The following is an 18,561-nucleotide window of genomic DNA, read 5'->3' as shown; positions in this document are numbered from 1 at the left end:
GTCAGTGGGAGACAGGAGTTAATGCCTCTCATTAATTCTTCACAGAAATATACACCAGTGGTTCCCAACACCCAGAAGTGTGCCTGTCTTGTTGCGCACCCTTAAAAATCTCCATCCTGACTTGTCTTGATTGCCTGCACTGAAAGTGAGATGGAAAAGCAATACTGCGTAATAATTTGCTCATAATTTCATGCTTGTTTGAAAATACTTGTCATAATAGCATTCTGTAGATAGTGTTAGAATGTACTGCTTCCATTTTTTCAATGTAGAAGATGTTTTCAATGTTGCTTTTATGAGAGCTGCACTGAATGTAATGCCTCCTCCTTTATGATGTTGGCCTACAGTGTCAAAGGTAGATGTTCATTGTATGGCAGTAAAGATGGAACCTTCTCATCACTATTCCATTACGTGTTTTTGCTGTGTGACAGATGGCTGCAGAGGGGCAGTCTTGGTGTCTGATATGGAATTGCATAAGAGGCAAAGGTGTGTCATTGAATTCCTCCATGTGGAAAAAATGACATCCATTGTCATTCATCAGTACTTTGCTGAATGTCGATGGAGACCAAGCAGTGGATGTGAGCACAGTGAGGTGGTGGGTGATGCATTTCAGAGTTGTGACAGCAATGTGAAAGATGAGCTGTGTTCTGGATGGCTGTGTACAGCTGTGATAGCATGACATGAAGATCATCTTGATCAGGTCATCCGCACAAATTGGCAGATTATAACCAGGTAACTGTGTATGGAGTGGAATATCAGCTTCAGTGCTCTGGTGGCAGTGCTGGAATATTGAAAATTATGTGTGAGGTGATCCCACAAGTACTCACAAAGAAAAAATATAGTATGCAAGTTTGTCTGGACCTATTGGACCAATATGAGACTGAAGATGACAGTTTCCTGGACTGCATTATCACCAGTGATGTGATGTCACCACTATGAGCTGGAGTTGAAACGGCAGTCAATGGCATGTCTATATGTGACTTTCCCATCAAAGAAAAAGTTCAAGACATGGCCCTCAGCAGGTAAAGTGATGTGCACTGTCTTTTGGGATAGGAAAGGGACAATCCTTTCAGATTTCCTGGAACCCAGATATACCATTAACTCTGGCTGCTGCATCATGATGCGGACCAAGCTGAAGGCTCAGCTTGGCCAGAATTAGGCCCCATACTGGTTTACAGACTGTTGAACACATTGCCCGTCTTGGCTGGACAGTCCTACCACACCCACCATACAGTCCAATTTGTTGCCTTCTAACTTCCATCTGTTTGGACCCATGAAAGAAGAACTGCATGGACAGCATTTCCCTAGCATTGATACAGGTGTAGAAACTGTGAAATTGTGGGCCATGTTTATTGATTCAGATTTTTAACCAGCACAGCACACAGTCTCCTTTCCAATGCTGGTGAAAATGTGTAGCTACTGGTGATAAGCGTTTTGAATAACAATGTTTTGTAACAGAGAGCTTGCTCCATCAAACAGTGTTATTACACTCTTTGTTTCTGTTCTGATTTCCACAGAAATAAATAGGAGGTGTTACTTTTGGAGCAACTTATGTACATTGTTGTTTGTTATGTATACAGCTCCTCTCTGTTTTTCTTTTCTGTTATATTGGACACTTTTTTACTTTAAAGAAAAAATATGACAGTATTGTCATTTTACTTTTTGCAAATTATTTTTTTCAGATATTATTGATATTCTGTGTTTAAAAAGAAATACGGGATTGTGTCTAACTTGCTACTCGCTCTCTGATAAATTGTTAGTAATTCTGAGCTCTGTTAATTCCCTTATTTTAAACAGTTATTATTTTTACCAAAAGCAAGCTGTGAAAAAAAATCCCAGATGATGAGATTATTTCTTATTCACATTGCTCTGGTTATGTAAAGGAGCTTTGCTGTACCACAAAAACAAGGTTTCCTACTCTTGCCTAGATGAGGACCAGATCTGGTGCTTTCAGCTCTTCAAAGCCGAGTTCTGGGAAGAGTTGACAGTGTTTTGTAACAGATCAGCTTAAAAGCCTTTAATTTTTCTGCTGAATTCTTAGATAAAGAACCGTTCAGACTGTCAGTGGCTGCACAAGATGGTGCCTAGACAGTGCATTCAGGAATTGAATTACGGGCTTCTTAGAACATTGTGTGCAGGTACAGGATTTTATGTACTCAACTTTTCTCTATGGGAAGCGGTGAATAGACAGACGTCTTGGTCTGGGTTTCTAAAAGCCTGGGTGCTCACTTAATAGTTCCCAGGATAGAGAGGTAAAAGGTTGAAAAGCAGAGAAATACAACTGAGGTACTGCAGATTACACCTGCACATCTCAGGGCAAAAGGTTATTGAAGCCTTTCATGAACTTCTGTCACAGCAGAGGAAAGGGATTTTAGCTGCTCACTGGGAGGCAATGGTTTCCCAGCAATGCTTGGTCTACCTGTTGATAGCAACAGCATCCACCTTACCTGACCATATGGATGCCAGAAGGTGAATTTTGGTTGTGGTGGCTGCTGCTGGGGGGATGATGAAGGAGGAAGCATGGTATTTCAGGTTTTAGAAAGACTAAGTAGCAATTGCTACTAGAAGGAACAAGAAAGCTCTGTCCACTGTGGGGTTAGGATGGTAAAGGTTGGACTTGGATACTAGACACATTAAAGTTGGACTGTTTTTCTGGTGTAGGCATATACACAGAAATACCACAGACATGGAGGGTTTTTGTTTGTTTGTTTGTTGTAAAAAGAAAAATAAAAACAAAGAAACTTAAGTGTAAGTTTCACTTCTTTAGGTGAAATCAATGATGATACCTAAAGGCAATCACATTACTTGCCATCCTTGGACCTAAATATCTAAATGTTCTGAGTTTCTCCTTCCTTCTGCCATCTCTCCAGAACAATTAATGTTTCTTATATCAATGTTTTGTAGTTTTAGGAAGGTTTTGATGTAAACTTCAGAGTTAATTCCCCTTCACTAGATGACGGACATAAGAGCATTAAGGGGATGTAACACTGTTTCTGTAGCAGCAATCAAAAAAACAATGAATCTGTAGTTCTCAATGAGATTTCTCCATGAAATTGTGGCATCGTAGCAGTACAGGGAAGAGCAAAGACAAGACATGGAAAAGATGAGATGAGACTGGTTATGAATATCTGAGATACTTGACAAAGCCCGTGGTTTAGTTTCTGAAGCACAAGGTTCGTTTTTGCCTGTACTTTAAAAGGACATTATGATTTGTTTAGAACCTGCTTAATGCATTTTGGCTACAATTTAATGTACTGGCTCTGATGCTGGAAATTATTCTCTTTGCACTTTCATCAAAATAAATGAGTAGTTTTCAAGTAGAGAAATAATAAAAAGTAGATTTTTTTTTCCTTTCCCAAGAAGAATATTTGCAATCTGAACAGTGTCATAACCATTATAGAATGGTAAAAATAGACAAACTCTTCTCCTTTTGGTTTCAAATGTGAACTCCAAATCCCGCTGATGTAAGGGAGAATATATATATAAATATACAATAAAATAATTATGTTGCAAATAAGAAATATTCATGGCTGTATTGAATCCTTGGTGCTTTATAGTAAGATTCTGTCATTCGTGTATTAATATTTCAAAGTTCTTTTCCATAAATTCCATGAAAGGGAGAACGTGGAATGTTTGTATTATATTCTAAGATGTGCAAAAGAGAAATAAACATGTCATGGAGTTATATGACACAGCTTTTAAAGCTGTGATTTCTATTGTAGCATCCTGGCAACAGTCACTGCCAAACAGATAGGTGTTTCTGTGCTAACAGAAAAAGAAATGTGTACAATATTCAAGGTATCTTGTACTGCTGGCACAGCTGCTGGCTTACTCTCTCACATCTTTTCTCTCTCTCTGCAGTTATATGTGCAGTTATAGATGCAGTTATGTGTGTAGTGGTAGCTGATAATGTACAGCACTTTATGAATTCCACATTCATCTGAATAAGAGAATATCACTTTTTTTTTTTAATATATTATTTTTAATACTTTCTAACAACAAGAAATTTGTCCAACCTGGACATGTGAATTGTAGATGTGTAGATGATAGAAAGATCAATGCTGCCAGACATGGCAGAGAGGTGCTGAAGTCTTTTTCCCCCTGTTCTCTTTCCAGACCTTTCAGCCCACTTCTTTACTCTGAAGTACACATTTCTAACTTGAAGATTGTGGTTACCTATTTCTCTACCCTCTCCCAGCAATAAAGAAGCAACTAAGACAGTATAGATTGTGGACAAAAGCGGGATGTGGGCATGTTAGGAGGACCAGGACATAGTATTTCCAGACCAGCTTCAAGATAAGGCCAGATAAGTTGCGCCAAATATTCCTTGCCCTGTGGAGCACTGTGCTGCTCACAGACCATCTCTGATGGGCTGTCATGTGCATTCCAACTCAGTAGCACGTCCCTTCTGCAGACATGGAATAAGAAAACTCTTCAAGGAAACCTCACAAAGTGATATGATGAAGGATGATCAAATCTTTCAAGGTAGATTTATGCAGTATATTTAAACCATGAATCAAAGCTGAATAGGAATCATGAGGGAGACATCAATACGCTCCTTTTCATTTCATTAATGCTGAGGAATTCCTCAGCAGTTGTTGAGGAAAGTCAGATCCTGACAGTGCAAAATTCTTTAGACTTGATATTTTGCTGAAGATAAAATGTTCCATGTTTGCAAAAACATTTCTGGATGTTCACTTAGAATGATAAATTTTATAACATTCATTCCAGTGTAAGACTGGAGATTTAAGATCTCATAAAGAAAAGTTTTGACTAACAGATTAGAATGGAAAAGCTGAGAGAGAAACTTCTTGTTGTTCCCAGGGTACAGAATGTGCTCTGAAATGAAGTAGAAAAATAAATTTCCTTAGAGTTGGTTCTGTGACACAATGATGTATCTTCATCTGATATAAACATCAGCCCTTTGCTGGCAGTGGGGTTATCCCTTTTGCAGTGAAGGGAAATGAACTTTGGCTCTGTCACCAGTTGTGTTATCTGCACCGTGTACCTCAGAAACCAGTGATGAAAAAAATGTGACATACTTAAAGGTGATCAAGCACCAAACAATTCCATTTTGTGCAGTAAGGAGAATAAGAAGGTGAAACCAGGCAAATGATGAATACAACGGAAATTAATGTAACCAAACCTGAGCCAGAAGAGTTTTTTTAGCTCTACAATCGATGGGTGATTTACATATGGCGCAGCTGGCAATGCAGTGGAAGACATTGCAGCATTTAATGTGAAACTTAATTCATCTTCTGGATACTTTTCTAGCAATAATTAAAAAACAAAATAAAGTCAGTAATGGGAATGGTTTGAAATGAATGTGAATAGTGAATGAATGCTTGTGTGGTTTTGAGAAACACTTTGAGCTTCCCGTATAGTCACACTGAGCCCCCAAGTAGTTCACATCTGCAAAAATCATTGGACAAACGTTCGTAACTTGTCAGCTTCTCTGAATCTGTAAAAGTGGCTCATTTGCTGCTATCAGTATTTATTGACATCAGGTAGTAAAAGCCCGTTCTTGTTTTTTTGCTCTTTCTCCCACAGTTCAGTATCTGCATAAGAGAGCAAAGCTGAAATCAGTATTCTGCAAGATAATGTGTCTCAAATGGTATCAGAATGGTGTGCTTGATTTCCATATTCTGTTTTTACAGAAAGCCAAGTTGGAACCTCCAGGCTCACCTTCTTCTCTGTATGAAAGGTATAGGTCAGCTGTAGAATTTTCTTTCTTACAGCAAATGTTTTACAGCCATTGCCAATGAAAATTAAAATACATAGAAAAGTATCTCTTCTACATCCTGTGCTCCAAGTCCACGGGGCACATTGCTGGCTCTTACTTTTAAAAAAAAATTAAAGTTGTTCAGTTAAACAGCTGAAATTATTCAGTCTTACAAATATTGCTGTGTCTTTCTCAAGGAAAATATCAGGCTGCAACCCTTGCATTAAAAGAAAAATTACATATTTGCCTGCCTGTACTGAGCAGCTGAGCTTTTAAAGGAAATGTTCCATGACAGCAACTCCAACGAAATGAAGCAGAAGTGAGAGCAGGAAATATTAACATTTCAGTCATTATTAAGTAATGCATTTAATGGAAGACAAATGTGTTTTGGAAGAAAAAAAGTGTTGATTTTTTGAGAAACCCAGTGGTTATAATGATAATGTTCCCCGGTGGCGCAAGTGGTAGGAATGCCGCATTGCAACACTGGAGGCCCTGGGTTCGAATCCCCCCTGTGGCGCAAGTGGTAGAAGTGCCGCTCTGCTACACAGAGGCTCGAATCCCGGGGGCTGGACTCGATGATCTCTAAGGTCCCTTCCAACCCGCACGAGACTATGATACTATGACTATGATACTATGATATTAGCACATAGAATCTATAAACTGAAATAAGAACCTCTAGTAATGGTGATCAGGATTTGTATCATACTGATTACTGTTTGGATGTAGATTCTCTGAGCAATTAGGTATCCTCCTAGTCTATTTTTCACAATTAAATTTAACAGCTCCTTTACAAGTATGAAGTTATGGAATAAATAACCAAAAGTATGGAAAAAATTGACAGAATTTTACAGTACCAGAGTAAATAATTTTTTATCAGTTTTACTGATAAACTGTTTCTTTGGACTATTGAATCCTTACATCCTTGCTTATTCTTGGGAGCATCAGAGTAAAATAAATACGCTATTTTTTCTATTGGGGGTTCTTTCTTTCAACATCTTTCAACATACAGTTGACTGGATGATCTTTTAGGTCTTTTCCAGCCTTGGTGATTCTATGATTCTATCTGATTTCAAATAGTTTGAAGAAAGATACCTATGCAAAGCTCCAAAGAAACAAGGCTTGGTGTCTCGCTCCAATTTGTAGGAGGGAGGCAAGGTTCTTTAATATGTGTATACCCGGCGTGAGATTAAGAAGCAACGGTTCAAATGTTGGTCCAACCAGTTTATTAAAGTCCTAGCCGTTTTTAGGGAGACGGGGAAGGGAAGGTAGGCGATAGGGAAAGTAGGAAATATAAGCAAGGAGTCTTTGCAGAGAGCAAAAGAGATATAGTCACCACCGTGGGTCCAGCGAGGTACACAGTAGGTCCGTTGATCTCAGGAACTCGTCTGATCACCGCGGGGGATGGGAGACAGCCAGGGAGCTTCGCAGCAAGCCGGTCCCGGGGGTTCTTCCGACAAAGTTTTCCCCTCAGGGAATTCTCCGTCAAAGGTGTCTTTGGGAGTTTGTCTCCAAAGTCCCCAGTTTAGCGAGGGCCTTTTATCCCCCGTTTCGGTGGGAATTTTCCTCTTCGAAGTCTGAGAATTGCAGCTCAGCATTTTTTGGGGGGAAATACCAAACTTCTGAACAAACAGGCAAACACTCTTTGAAAGATGATTTAAAACCAACTTTTGTGGCATTCCTGGCCCACAGATAAGCCAGCAAGGACGGGGGAGGAGGGTGTCTCTATTGCCGGACACAAGCGTTATCGCCTTCCGCAGTGGTCCGCTCCCTCGAGCAGCACCCCTGAGAATAGACTGCTCTTCCTGTTTCTGTTTACCCTTGCAATTGTAATCAGAAACACTATGGCACATTGGCACCCACCATTCGCCCTCCAGGATCAGTCAGAGTCTTATCATCAGGAAGGCCTCATGAAGCAAGCTTTGAGACAACAAAAGAAAACCAGTTCTGTCTTTCACACTTGGGTAGTAGTAATTCACAATCATAAGGGAGACGATCTGTGAGCTTTGTACGTGTTTGCTTTGATATTAGCAGTTGCAAATTAAAAAATAAAGTACTGTAGCCATAAGGCTAAATAATACAGTCTTGGGTTTGCCTTTTCCAACATACTGTAGTTTCTTAAATGCTAGCTCTTGAGGTATGCTGCTGAACTGGGACCATCTGCTTTACTGGGCAGTTCATTTCCAAAGGCATGGAAATAAGAGGCTGTGAGACATAGCTGAAGTCCTGATCAGCAAGGAGCATAGGATTAGTGCATGGAACATTTCCACCATGAACACTAAGCATTATGAATTGATCCAGACTGCTGCTTTTCAGCCAAAGTATTTAATTCCCTGCTGTAGATGGAAAAAGGTGTGTGAAAGATGTCAGTCAAGGACAGTAATCGTATCTGATATTAAAGGTGGTGATTCTTCTGATTTGTTTACTTCCATCTGTGAGTTAATACTAGCACTCACAATACACATACACACAATACTACTCTCTTTGTAGAGAAGTTCTTGTGTGGGGTTTTATTATTATTATTATTGCTTATTTGTTGGGTTCTAATAGGAAAACATTTGTCTTCAATTATTTGGGTGGTCCTGTCTGTGGTAGTGTGGGCGGATCCAGGGAGTTCCAGGAAAAATGTATCCTGGCTCCCATGTTCTTGAGAGTGCATCAACAATGTGCTTAGATGATGTTTGAGGTTGCAAGGGAGTATTATTATTATTCCTGGACAGTGGGTTCCTGTGGGAGACTCATCTTCTGTAAGGTTACTTTCTCTGTGCAAATCTCATTTCTGTATTGTGACAAAACATAACCCCTGGAACTGCCTTGGGGAAGAGCAGCAGTGCTGGGCATTACCTGTCCTGCCAGTGCAACATCTATCGTTAGACCACAAAACAAGTTTTCTCCCTCTGAGGAAGGTAATTTCTTTTCAGAGTCCCTGTTTCAATTTTTCAATTAGAACTTTGGCTGAGTGTAAGGCTCTGTTCACCATAAACACAGGGAGCAAACATCTATCTAGTCCAGGCAAAGCAAGGAGGACAGAACAGAGTGAGAGATTTGCTTAATTTTCAGTGGACCTCACCTTTGCTATTCAGCCACCTGTAGGACTTGATTATGCAGAACCACCACTTTCATGAGAATATTTTATTTCTGTTACGTCTTACTTTCTAGATTTCATCTTCAAATTTGTAACTTTTGTTAGTTGAAATTTTCTTTTAACTTTTAGATCCCTTTCATGGAGGTATATTAATGTTCATTTTCCAGGAACAGAGAGTCCAAATGAATTATCCTTGAAAGTAAAACATTGTTTTTTGTAAATGATGTCCTGTAAGATTTTAACTTGTGTGATCTATATCCTTTTAAAGAGTATACTTGTGCACTCTCCTGTTTTCTTTATTACTTCAGTTTCTGATGATCTCAGTAAGTTAAGTAGTAGGAAACAAAAGGAGAGTATCTGGAGCTGAACTTGTTGCATTTTGTTCGTACCTGCTAACATGGTCAGAATTACAGTATTCAGTGATTACCTTGCAGCTCTGTAGGAGAATGAATTGCTTTGTCAGAGGAAGTTGCAATCTAATTCATAAGCCTTTCTGGTTTTTGTACCACTGGCACAGAGTAAAACCAACTGAGATAAGGTTTTCAACTATAAGTTTGTCTGCCTAATTAAGCTTCTGCAAAGCCCTGTGGCAGCAATTATCTCGCAGTTGTAGCTGCTCTGATAAATAACAGTTTATCCAACAATTTTCCAAGATTTGCATTTGTGTTTACATTTCTTTCCCCCTTCAATTCTGTACTAAAGTACAACATCATATGAAGTGTTAGGTTTTCCTATGTTCAAATCTCTTATTTTCTGCGTAGTCTATTTACCTGAAATCAAGCATGTATGTGGGTGGGTTTCTTTTTTGAAGATGAAAACCTGATACTTTTCTGGATAAGTTAGTTTTTCTTATGCGCAGTGCTGAACATAATATAGTTATCAGGAAAACTTCTATTGCTCACTTACTTGGTTGGTTTCCCCTGTGAGCATTCAGTTTCTGTTCCTTGGGTGAGTTTTGGATTAAAAAATTCACAGCTGGTCTTTGATATATGTCATACAGAAAAATTGATGCATCTTATTACAAAGAAGAACCTATTATGTGTAAATATTTATTCCTAGATGCTTAAGAAACTACAGTCTAGCAGTGCATTAATGTGCGTTCTGCTTGAAAGATTAGTCCTTTCCCTAAAACATTTCCTCTGCCCTGTTTAAATTCTGTCCTTTTACTTATTGTAGGTGGGGAACTCAAGGAGATTTCACCACCACTCATCCTCGGCCTGTTGTCAAAGTAAAACTCTTTACAGAAAGCACTGGGGTTCTGGCACTTGAAGATAAAGAACTCGGAAGAGTGAGTATTATTGTAGAAATGTGATATTTGTGAGAAACTATGTGTAGAAATGTGAATATTGGTAAAAACATATGATAAAACAATACAAGGTATTCAGTATAGCATTTGTTCTGCTTTTCCAGTTAATTGTGATTATTCTCAGTCTTCAAAACTTGGTATATTGACCTGGATTACTCCTCAGAAATTTGTATTGTGGATTCATTGTGCTTTTCTTTGCCTTAAAAGCTCTTTATTTTGAAAATTCCTCAACTACCTGAACTGCTTTAGCTATTCTGACTAAGAATGAAGAGAGGAGAGGGAGATCTGGCATTTATCAAGTATATAAAACAGCTGGGGAAGGGAAACGAGGTCTTAACTGGTGGAAGGATGTAGGGGGAGGAATGGTGGAGGTAATGTTGTACTAAAATAAGAGTTCTCACTCTTGTAATGTTTCAGCTTCCCTTTTCCCATTTTCCTTATTTTGACAGGATCATTTATCCTTATTAGACCAAAATCAGGTGTTGCAGGGCACAATGTATCATATAGAGAGGAGGATGGAATGAACGAGCTAGAGACCACCAATCTCTCTCCCATTCTTCTAAAATTCTCCCCTCTGACACACGGGGACAGCTCATGTTTTAACACTCAATTTTGCTTTCAGAGTCATGGCTGGTTTTCATTTAAGCAAAGAAGGCATGTTAGGAAGAACAGAGCTCTTTCCCCTTGGTGTCTTTGTACCGCAGACAGATGCGTAAGAATCTGTGCTCCTATTTTCTTTCATATTTCTACACACATTTTGAGGTCAAGGCTGTATCTTCAGTATTACCTTTTCTTGCTTCCTCTCATGTCTTTTTGGGAGACCTCCAATGTTACTTGGTGAAGGAGCAGCTGAGCAGATCAGGATCAGTGATACTTGGACTGATAGCAGGGAGTAGATACTGAAAGGGAGGGCTGAGGGCTCTGCGTAGTGTTGTTAACCATGGAGAAGTCCCTTTTTTGCCCCTGCCTGTTCAGTCTTTTCAAAGAAGCAAAAGAAAAGTCAGTGCAAAGGTGAAGAATAGAATATGTGGCCACTGGGAACTGTGGCCAGTGTAATCATTGTTAAGGAGTAGAAGAGAAGCAGCATTAACAGGATAAAAGAACTAAGAAGATCCACAAGTAAAAACTGGATGCTGTAGCTCTGCAATGTTAAATAATCAAAGTTCAGGTAAAGGCTTTGCTCTGCTTTATCAGACTGCAGCTAATTGGAGTTTCTGAAACAGGAGGTTCAAAAGGTTTTAAATGATTTTAAAGAATTGAAATGTTTCAAATATGAAGTAGTGAATATAGCTTTCACCTTAACTGTATCCTATAGCTCCAAATTATTTGTTGTTTGTTTTTTGTTTTATGTTTTTTGTTTTTTGTTTTTTTCATCTGCTGCTTCTTTCTTCCCACTCCTGCCTTTCTTCTGACATACCTGTATTTGCCAGCTGTTCAAAGTGTTTTAATGAAGGTCCTAATTCTTCTTTCTTGGTAGGACTGACAAAGGGAAAGAGAGTTAAAAAAAATAGGTTATGGTGAGAGGTTCACCACCCTGCTTTTGGAATCTGATCCAATATTCCTGGTCATACAGAAAGACATACAAATGGTGAGGGAGAAAAGAGTGATCTGTTTCTGTTGCTGATTCTTCTGCTCCTGTTCTTCAGCACTACATCTGCCTGCTTTTAGCAGGTGCTGTGAGGTTTGGCTGTTTGTACCAGTATTACACAATTTAGATAAATGCTTTTTGGTTCTTTTTATCATTTTTCACAAAGGACGAGGGGTCAGTACCCTCCATTCTCCTGCATTAAAGTTTGCTCTGAGACTGGGGAAAGCAAACAAGTACTTGAGGGATACTTAGATACCAATTTTACATTTTGTAATCAGTTCCCAATTTATGGAAAATGTTCAGCCTCCATACCTTCTAGAATACTTTATTCACCTTTACAGTACAGTAGAGACACTGTTGTACATCAGCATGCTGCTGTGCTCTGGAGGGTAAAAGAGGCTGTGTGCTCATGCTTACATAGCTTACAGACGTTAAGTGGTGAAGTCTTACTTTCTCCTTTCAGTTATGTATACACTTTTCCTTATATACATCTGCAGCTTTGCCAGAGTACTCTGGCTGGCTCTGCCAGTCAGAAAGAGGCAAACCTCCCACAGTGACCACATCATAGAATCACAAAATGGTTTGGGCCTCAAAGCCCACTCAGTTCCAACCCTGTGCCGTGGGCAGGGCTGCCATCCCCAGCCCAGGATGCCCAGGGCCCCATCCAGCCTGGCCTTGAGTGCCTGTAGGGATGGAGCATCCACCATGTCTCTGGGCAACCTGTTGCAGTGCTTCACCACCCTCACTGCAAAATACTTTTTCCTTAGATTTAAATTCAGGCAGCCTTTAAAAAGATTTCAGATCCCTTTTTGTAAGCACAGTTTTGTAATAAAGTTTGTCAGCTTCATGGCTGGTCTGTGCACTATGGGGACTTCACTGGAGTACAGGTAGGTTAGTTCTGCTCAGAAAAACCCCAGAGATTCTTTCACTGGCATATTTTCTGTGCTAGAAAGTTCAAATGAAACCTGCCATTCCTGAGGTAGGCTTGCTGTGGACATTAATTCTCATTTCTCAAGTACTTTCTTCAAAGCATGTGTCTTGACCTGATACTGCTTTTCTGCAGTATTGAAGTTTGCGTTCCCCACACCCTGCAGTTATTGTTGAAGGTTTGGTTCTGTTTAATCTATAACTAGAAATAGAAAGTGGCATCGAAGTACATGATTTGAATTTTAAGCCTCCATCAGGTACAAAAGGTTTGTTCTGGCACCAAGAGACTGGCTTTTTGTGCAAATAAATCTCAGGTGTGAAATGTGGAGCCAGTGATGGATTTTCCCAGAACTGCAGAAGAGGTGTTTTCCCCTTGCTCTGCTCCAAGTGATGACTGTCTGTCACACTCATTAACTTCAGTGTAGACCCTGATCTCAGCATGATAGATCCTCAGTTTGAGAAGGCACTGCTGATTTCCAGAGGCAGGTTTTAGTGTGGAAGGGAAGCAGGCTTCTTCTTTTAGTGAAAAGGGGAGCCCATACTTACAGCTTTATTCTCAGAAAGAGTATAAAATATAGACATGCAGAATATAAAAACTAGAGGCTACTTGACACCTGCTACTGAATTTGCCAGATAAGCACTGAGTGAGAGAAGAGTGTTGTTACCTGTGTTTCACATCTCCTTTCAAGGCGTTTCAGATGTGCTTAATGAACAGGAGGTAGTTCTTGTCTAACACTGACACTGACACTGACATTGCTCTCTTCTTCTGAAAAATGAAGTAAATCCATTTGTGAGCTCCAAGAGATGACTTTCCTTGTTAAGGGGTGTTTTTCTTGCTCCCTGCTGACTGCTTTGAGTGTCTTTAAATAAGAAGTAAAACTTCAGTCTTTGTTCCACAGAAACTGGAGGCTGGCTACCAAAGCACAGTTTTCTGTTAACACAAAAAAATGGGGAAATGTGCTGGATGGGAAAAGATGTTATTTGGATCTGAGTTTGGCAGAACATGAGCTTCTGCGGTCTCAGTCTTTGTGACTGTACATATCTCAGCATCCAAGGAACACTGAATTTAACTGCTAGAAATGAGACAGACTGTGTCTCTTGTGCTAAGTTTGTTCTAATCAGGTAATGTTCAGAAATCTATCAGGTATCTTTGAAATGTGTGTCCCAGTGCTCTGTCTGCTTCAGAAATTATGTATATGTATACAAAAGGCAGAAAGGATAGAAATGTTTGCATTTGTATGTGTAAAAGATGAAGAAGTACGAAGAAGCACAGTTTGGTGTAAATACTTCTGAAGAATCAGGCTGGTGGCTGATAAAACAGGGATCTGACACCACTTTTCCTTGTTCAGTACTTTGTGTATGAAGATGTTCAAACCCAGTAATTCAAAGTGACAGCCATTGTGCTTGCTTAGCACACATGTGAACACAATGTGAGAACAGCAGGTGGTGTTTGATTACTGGCACTTCTTGAATATAAGAATATTTCAATCTCCTTGCTCTGAGTATTCAATTAAAAGCAAACGACTGTCTCCCAACTGGCTTGTCACAGCCAGCTGCAGCCAGCAATAATCAGCTTTGCAGCATGTTTGTTTTTGTGGTTGTTGTTGTTGTTGTTTTGTCAGTGCTGTTCTTCTTGAATTGATTTGAAGACGTTTTGAAATAGCGCCCATACTTGCATGACTGCCTGGTTTCTGAACACTGGCTGCACTGGGCATTTTGTTTATCCTCTGCACTATATCCGAATGGCCTCAGAATAGAAATGATTCTATACTATGAATACATTAATTTAAAGCCTGACATCATGGGAACATGTTTCTCCATCACTTTTACAAATAACTGAGGTTTTGCAGGTTTTTCTTTAAGTCTGGAAAATGGCAACTGATTACTTCCCCCACCACTTTTTCTAGCACTGCATTATGTCTGGCTCTGTGTTGTCATTCCTATGCTAACAGTGGCTTTCATGGAATCCCAGAATCATTTGAGTTGGAAGGGACCTTTAAAGGTCATCTGTTCCATCTCCTCCTACATGGGAATTACTAGGTCACAGCCTGAACCATGGTTGAGCACCAAGTGAGAAAGCGTGGCTAACACAAGGAGCTCAAATGCAAGCAGTGCACCTGAGTGACCAAAAAGGATGGACCTGGGGTCCACCCCTCCTTATCCTCATTTAAGGTTTAGCATCTGAGGGAGCAAAATCTCTCTTCAGAGATGGTGTTCTTTTTAAGACATTACTAGTCTTTGGAAAGGGTGAGCTACTTTCTATGTTGCTTTCTAAACTAAATCTTCATGACTATATTTATAAGCATGTTTCTGTCCTAGTAGAAGGTGTTACTGCCTCTTTTTGTTGCTCTGTCCTCCTGCAATGAACGGGAATGCCTACAACTAAATCAGGGAGCTCAGAGCATGGCTCAGCCTGACCTTAAATGTCTCCAGAGATGAGGCTTCCACCATATCTCTGAGCAACCTCTTCCACTGCCTCACCATCTATTTATAAAAAACATCTTCTTTACGCCTAATCTAAGTCTTACTTCTAGTTTGAAACTATTTCCCCTTGTCCCATCACAACATACTCTCCTAAATAGTCTGTCCTCTTCCTTTTTTCTTCCCCCTTTAGGTACTGGCAGGCTGCTAGCAGGCTGAACAGACCCAACTCCCACAGCCTGGCCTCATAGAGGAGCTGTTCTATCTCTTGAATCCCTTTTTTTCATTAGCTCCCTGAGGCTGTGTTTTATCAGAGATTCTTAAGGTTTTTCCTTAATTCAGATATGCTCTCTCTTAGTTTTTGGAGAACAGGTTGTTTGAGAAAGACTTTAAGACAATGAACATCTGTTCAGGTAAACATTCAGATGGTACCAGTTGGTATCTGTTGGATGCATGAATTGAAAAATCTTCCCAGTTCTTTCTCAACTCCAGTATTTTAGATGGCTGTTTCACTGTACACCTGTTCTGGTTTTGTTTTATTTTTCTTTCTTTTTAACCACCTGTTACCTGAAGCATTATTTGAGTGCTTCAGCTGTAATGCAATTGTGGCTGGAAAGCAAGAGGTCGCTCAGTAGATGAGATCATGGAGGTGGAGTAAGATCCCTGTATATACTATACACCCTTAGTGACTGAGCTGTCATTAACCCTTAATTTGCAAGGAGATTCACTTTTAAGAGAGCCAACTCCTTTTTCCACTTCTGTCTTGGACCTTTCCTGGAGCTGATTGTTCTTGGTTGTTGTGGTGGCACTGAGCGACAGTTTGGCACTCAGAAGCATAAAGAACCTGAACAGTATGCTGTGTTTGGTAGCCTGCTGCTGGGGTGCTCTGAGGAACTTCACTTCTATTCACACTGACAGCATCTTCTTTGCTGACATCACCCTGTATGTGGGCAGGAGTCTGATGTAGCTCAGAACAGCTCCAAACTTTCAAGTTGCGAGGTAAGGTGACTTGATAAGAGTCAGCATGCTCTGTCAAAAGCAGGGAGGTGTCCCCTATGCAAGGGTAGGGCCAGAGCTGCACAAACAGCATAACTGCAGGGCATCTAAACTGCTATTAGTGATCTATTCCCTGCCCCAAATAAGCTTCATTAACTTTTGTCCCGCAGCATACTTTCAAGTCAGCAAGAATCAGTGTGTTTAACAAAGAAACTTTCCTGTTATCTTTGCTCTGACAATGACTGGCAGCACAGATTTTCATGTGCCAAATAATATTGATTATTTCATAACATAAAATTTGCCTGTCCTCCCTGCTCCCACTGCCATCAGTTATCTTTTCAAATCACTGCATTTTAAATCACAAAAGAAAAAACCTTCCATAGAATCAATTATCAGTCCTATTGCGTAATGGAAGGAGCTTCAACAAATACAGTTGAGGGAGAATATCGTGGTATTGTGGAGAGTTATTATTTTACATTGTTTTAAATAAGCACAAATTGATGCAGAAGAGAAGTCTGGCTTGTTATGAAGAGGCTTTTCCTGGGCTGTACCTTTATTTTCTTTAAGGCTATGTAGTTTGAACTGCATTGAAGGGGAGAGAAGGATTTTCTTGGTTCTTGTAATAGCATGTCAACTGTCACCTGCCTGTCAGCCAGGGCATTAAGGATCATCTGCAGCTCTTCACTTGCATCTTTTTTTCTGCTTGTGATGGGGAGCCAAAGCTCAGCATGGCCTGCTCAGACTTCCTGCAGTTCCCAAGGCCTTATACCCAAGCATGTCTCAAAGTGTGTCCTAAATCACCCAAGGCTTGTAAAATCTTTCCCAGATTTTTCAGTGCTTGGGTTAGAAAAGCAGGTAACTGCAGCACTTGTGTGCAACTTCTGAATAGCAGAGAGCAGGAGAGGGTAGGAGAAGCCAGGTAACAAATTGGCTGAGTGAGAATTCACTTGTGAGTGTGGGATGGAAAGAATAGAGAAATTATTTTGATTCTCTTGATTTCTTTCAAGTGTGCTTCCAGCCTGCTGCTCAACTTGTCTCTGAGCTTGTTGGTCCCCTCTGGAGGCTGCATGATGTTCTGGCAGCATGACAGCTGTGGCCAGGGATAGTTAGCTTGAGAGCTTTATCTTAACCATGGAAATACTGATGCTTCTGTGTAGCGCTTTTGACTCTGAACCTTCTGCATGGTTTTGTGCTATGAGAAAGCAAGGCTGCCACAAATTCAGCCTGTTCCATCTTCCAGGACATTTTGAGCAAATAGCCCGTTCCCTGAAATCTTTCTTTTTTTTTTGAAGAGAAAATGATCAACTTGCCAAAGATAGAGTTAGGAGTTGCTCAGCTGGATTGACTGTTGGCTCAGGTGAACATCAAATGGCTCTTTTTATTGTCATCCAGCTGGGACTTACACAGCTGAATCACAATAAATGATGACTAGGGAAGTCATGAAGTGATATTAGCTCAGTATCCTCCAGGTGCAGCTGAGAAATGCTGTGTCAATCATTCACAATCCAGAACCATTTTTGTTTTGAGGACTTCACCTTGCACAAGTATGCAGGTGTGCTGCTCTGTAACACTGAAGATTTATGTATTTATTTTACATCTGAATGAGGAGAAGCATAAAGAGGATATGAACTTGCTGCTTTTTCAGTACCAAACTGTCGCTGAGTACCCTTAATGATCACGAGAAGATTGAATTAAATTATTTACCTCAACATGTGTTAATTTGGCTTAAATCACCCAAAACAACGTAATGTAAAACAGCTGTGCTTGGTGTGCAGTACTCAAGTATAATGTGTCATTCATTACCTAATGCAGAGTACCCATTAGGCTACTTACTGTAGACAAGTGTTGTTACTATGTGTATGATATACACAATTCATAGTTCTCTGTGTTGCTGCTGAGTAATCTACTGCGGTGATATTCACAGATACAGGAACAATAGGGTAAACGTTCTACAAATGTTTTAGAAGCATTAGGTGTAGTGAAAAAATATTCTATAGGTGAGTACATTTATTTTCCAGAGAATTAAGAGTTGGTACTATTTAATTTAAGCATATGCCTAGAACTGCACCTGTAAATTTATAATCTGTTTAATGGTGCTGAAAGGAAATCTGGGACAAGTAGCCTAGGAAGTTTCTGGGCAGTGGAAATGATATTGTATTGCAGTATGTCATCAAGAGGAAAATGTTTTAGATCCAAATTTCAGCATTTTTTGTTTTCTCATCAAGTAAAATCTGCTTGTTGCTTTGGTTTCGGTGGCTTCAGCTTGTGTCACCTGATGGTTCAATGCACAGTGGTTAGGAGTGCCCTTACAGGCTTAAGGTTATTCTGAAGATAATTAATGCCTGTAGAATGCTGTATGTGTGTACTTGTGCATAATGACAAAGATGTCTGAAGTTCTTGAGATACAGTTTGTACATTCTAGTCTTTTTAGTTCTTATACTTTGCCATTCTTTCTAGCTTTAAATAATAACACAGACACAATACAGTGCATGTCCAAGTACTCTGCCAGATATTCATTGCAA

At 39.9% G+C, this 18,561-nt stretch overlaps 1 protein-coding gene across 14 annotated transcripts in view; it reads left to right on the top strand.

Moving 5' to 3' along the window:
- CADPS2 (calcium dependent secretion activator 2) overlaps positions 1–18,561 on the top strand; it is a 279,319-nt gene that overhangs the window by 133,362 nt on the left and 127,396 nt on the right. For all 14 annotated transcript variants that reach the window (XM_032442782.1, XM_015852971.2, XM_015852964.2 and 11 more), the window contains exon 7: positions 9,978–10,089. In XM_032442782.1, the coding sequence (XP_032298673.1) occupies positions 9,978–10,089 (112 nt within the window). The remainder of the gene's footprint in view (positions 1–9,977; positions 10,090–18,561) is intronic.

The sequence above is a fragment of the Coturnix japonica genome, chromosome 1 (genome assembly GCF_001577835.2).
Source record: "Coturnix japonica isolate 7356 chromosome 1, Coturnix japonica 2.1, whole genome shotgun sequence".
Taxonomy (NCBI): Eukaryota; Metazoa; Chordata; class Aves; order Galliformes; family Phasianidae; genus Coturnix; species Coturnix japonica.
Note: the sequence above shows the minus strand (reverse complement) of the source record. Positions and strands in the feature narration are given on the sequence as shown.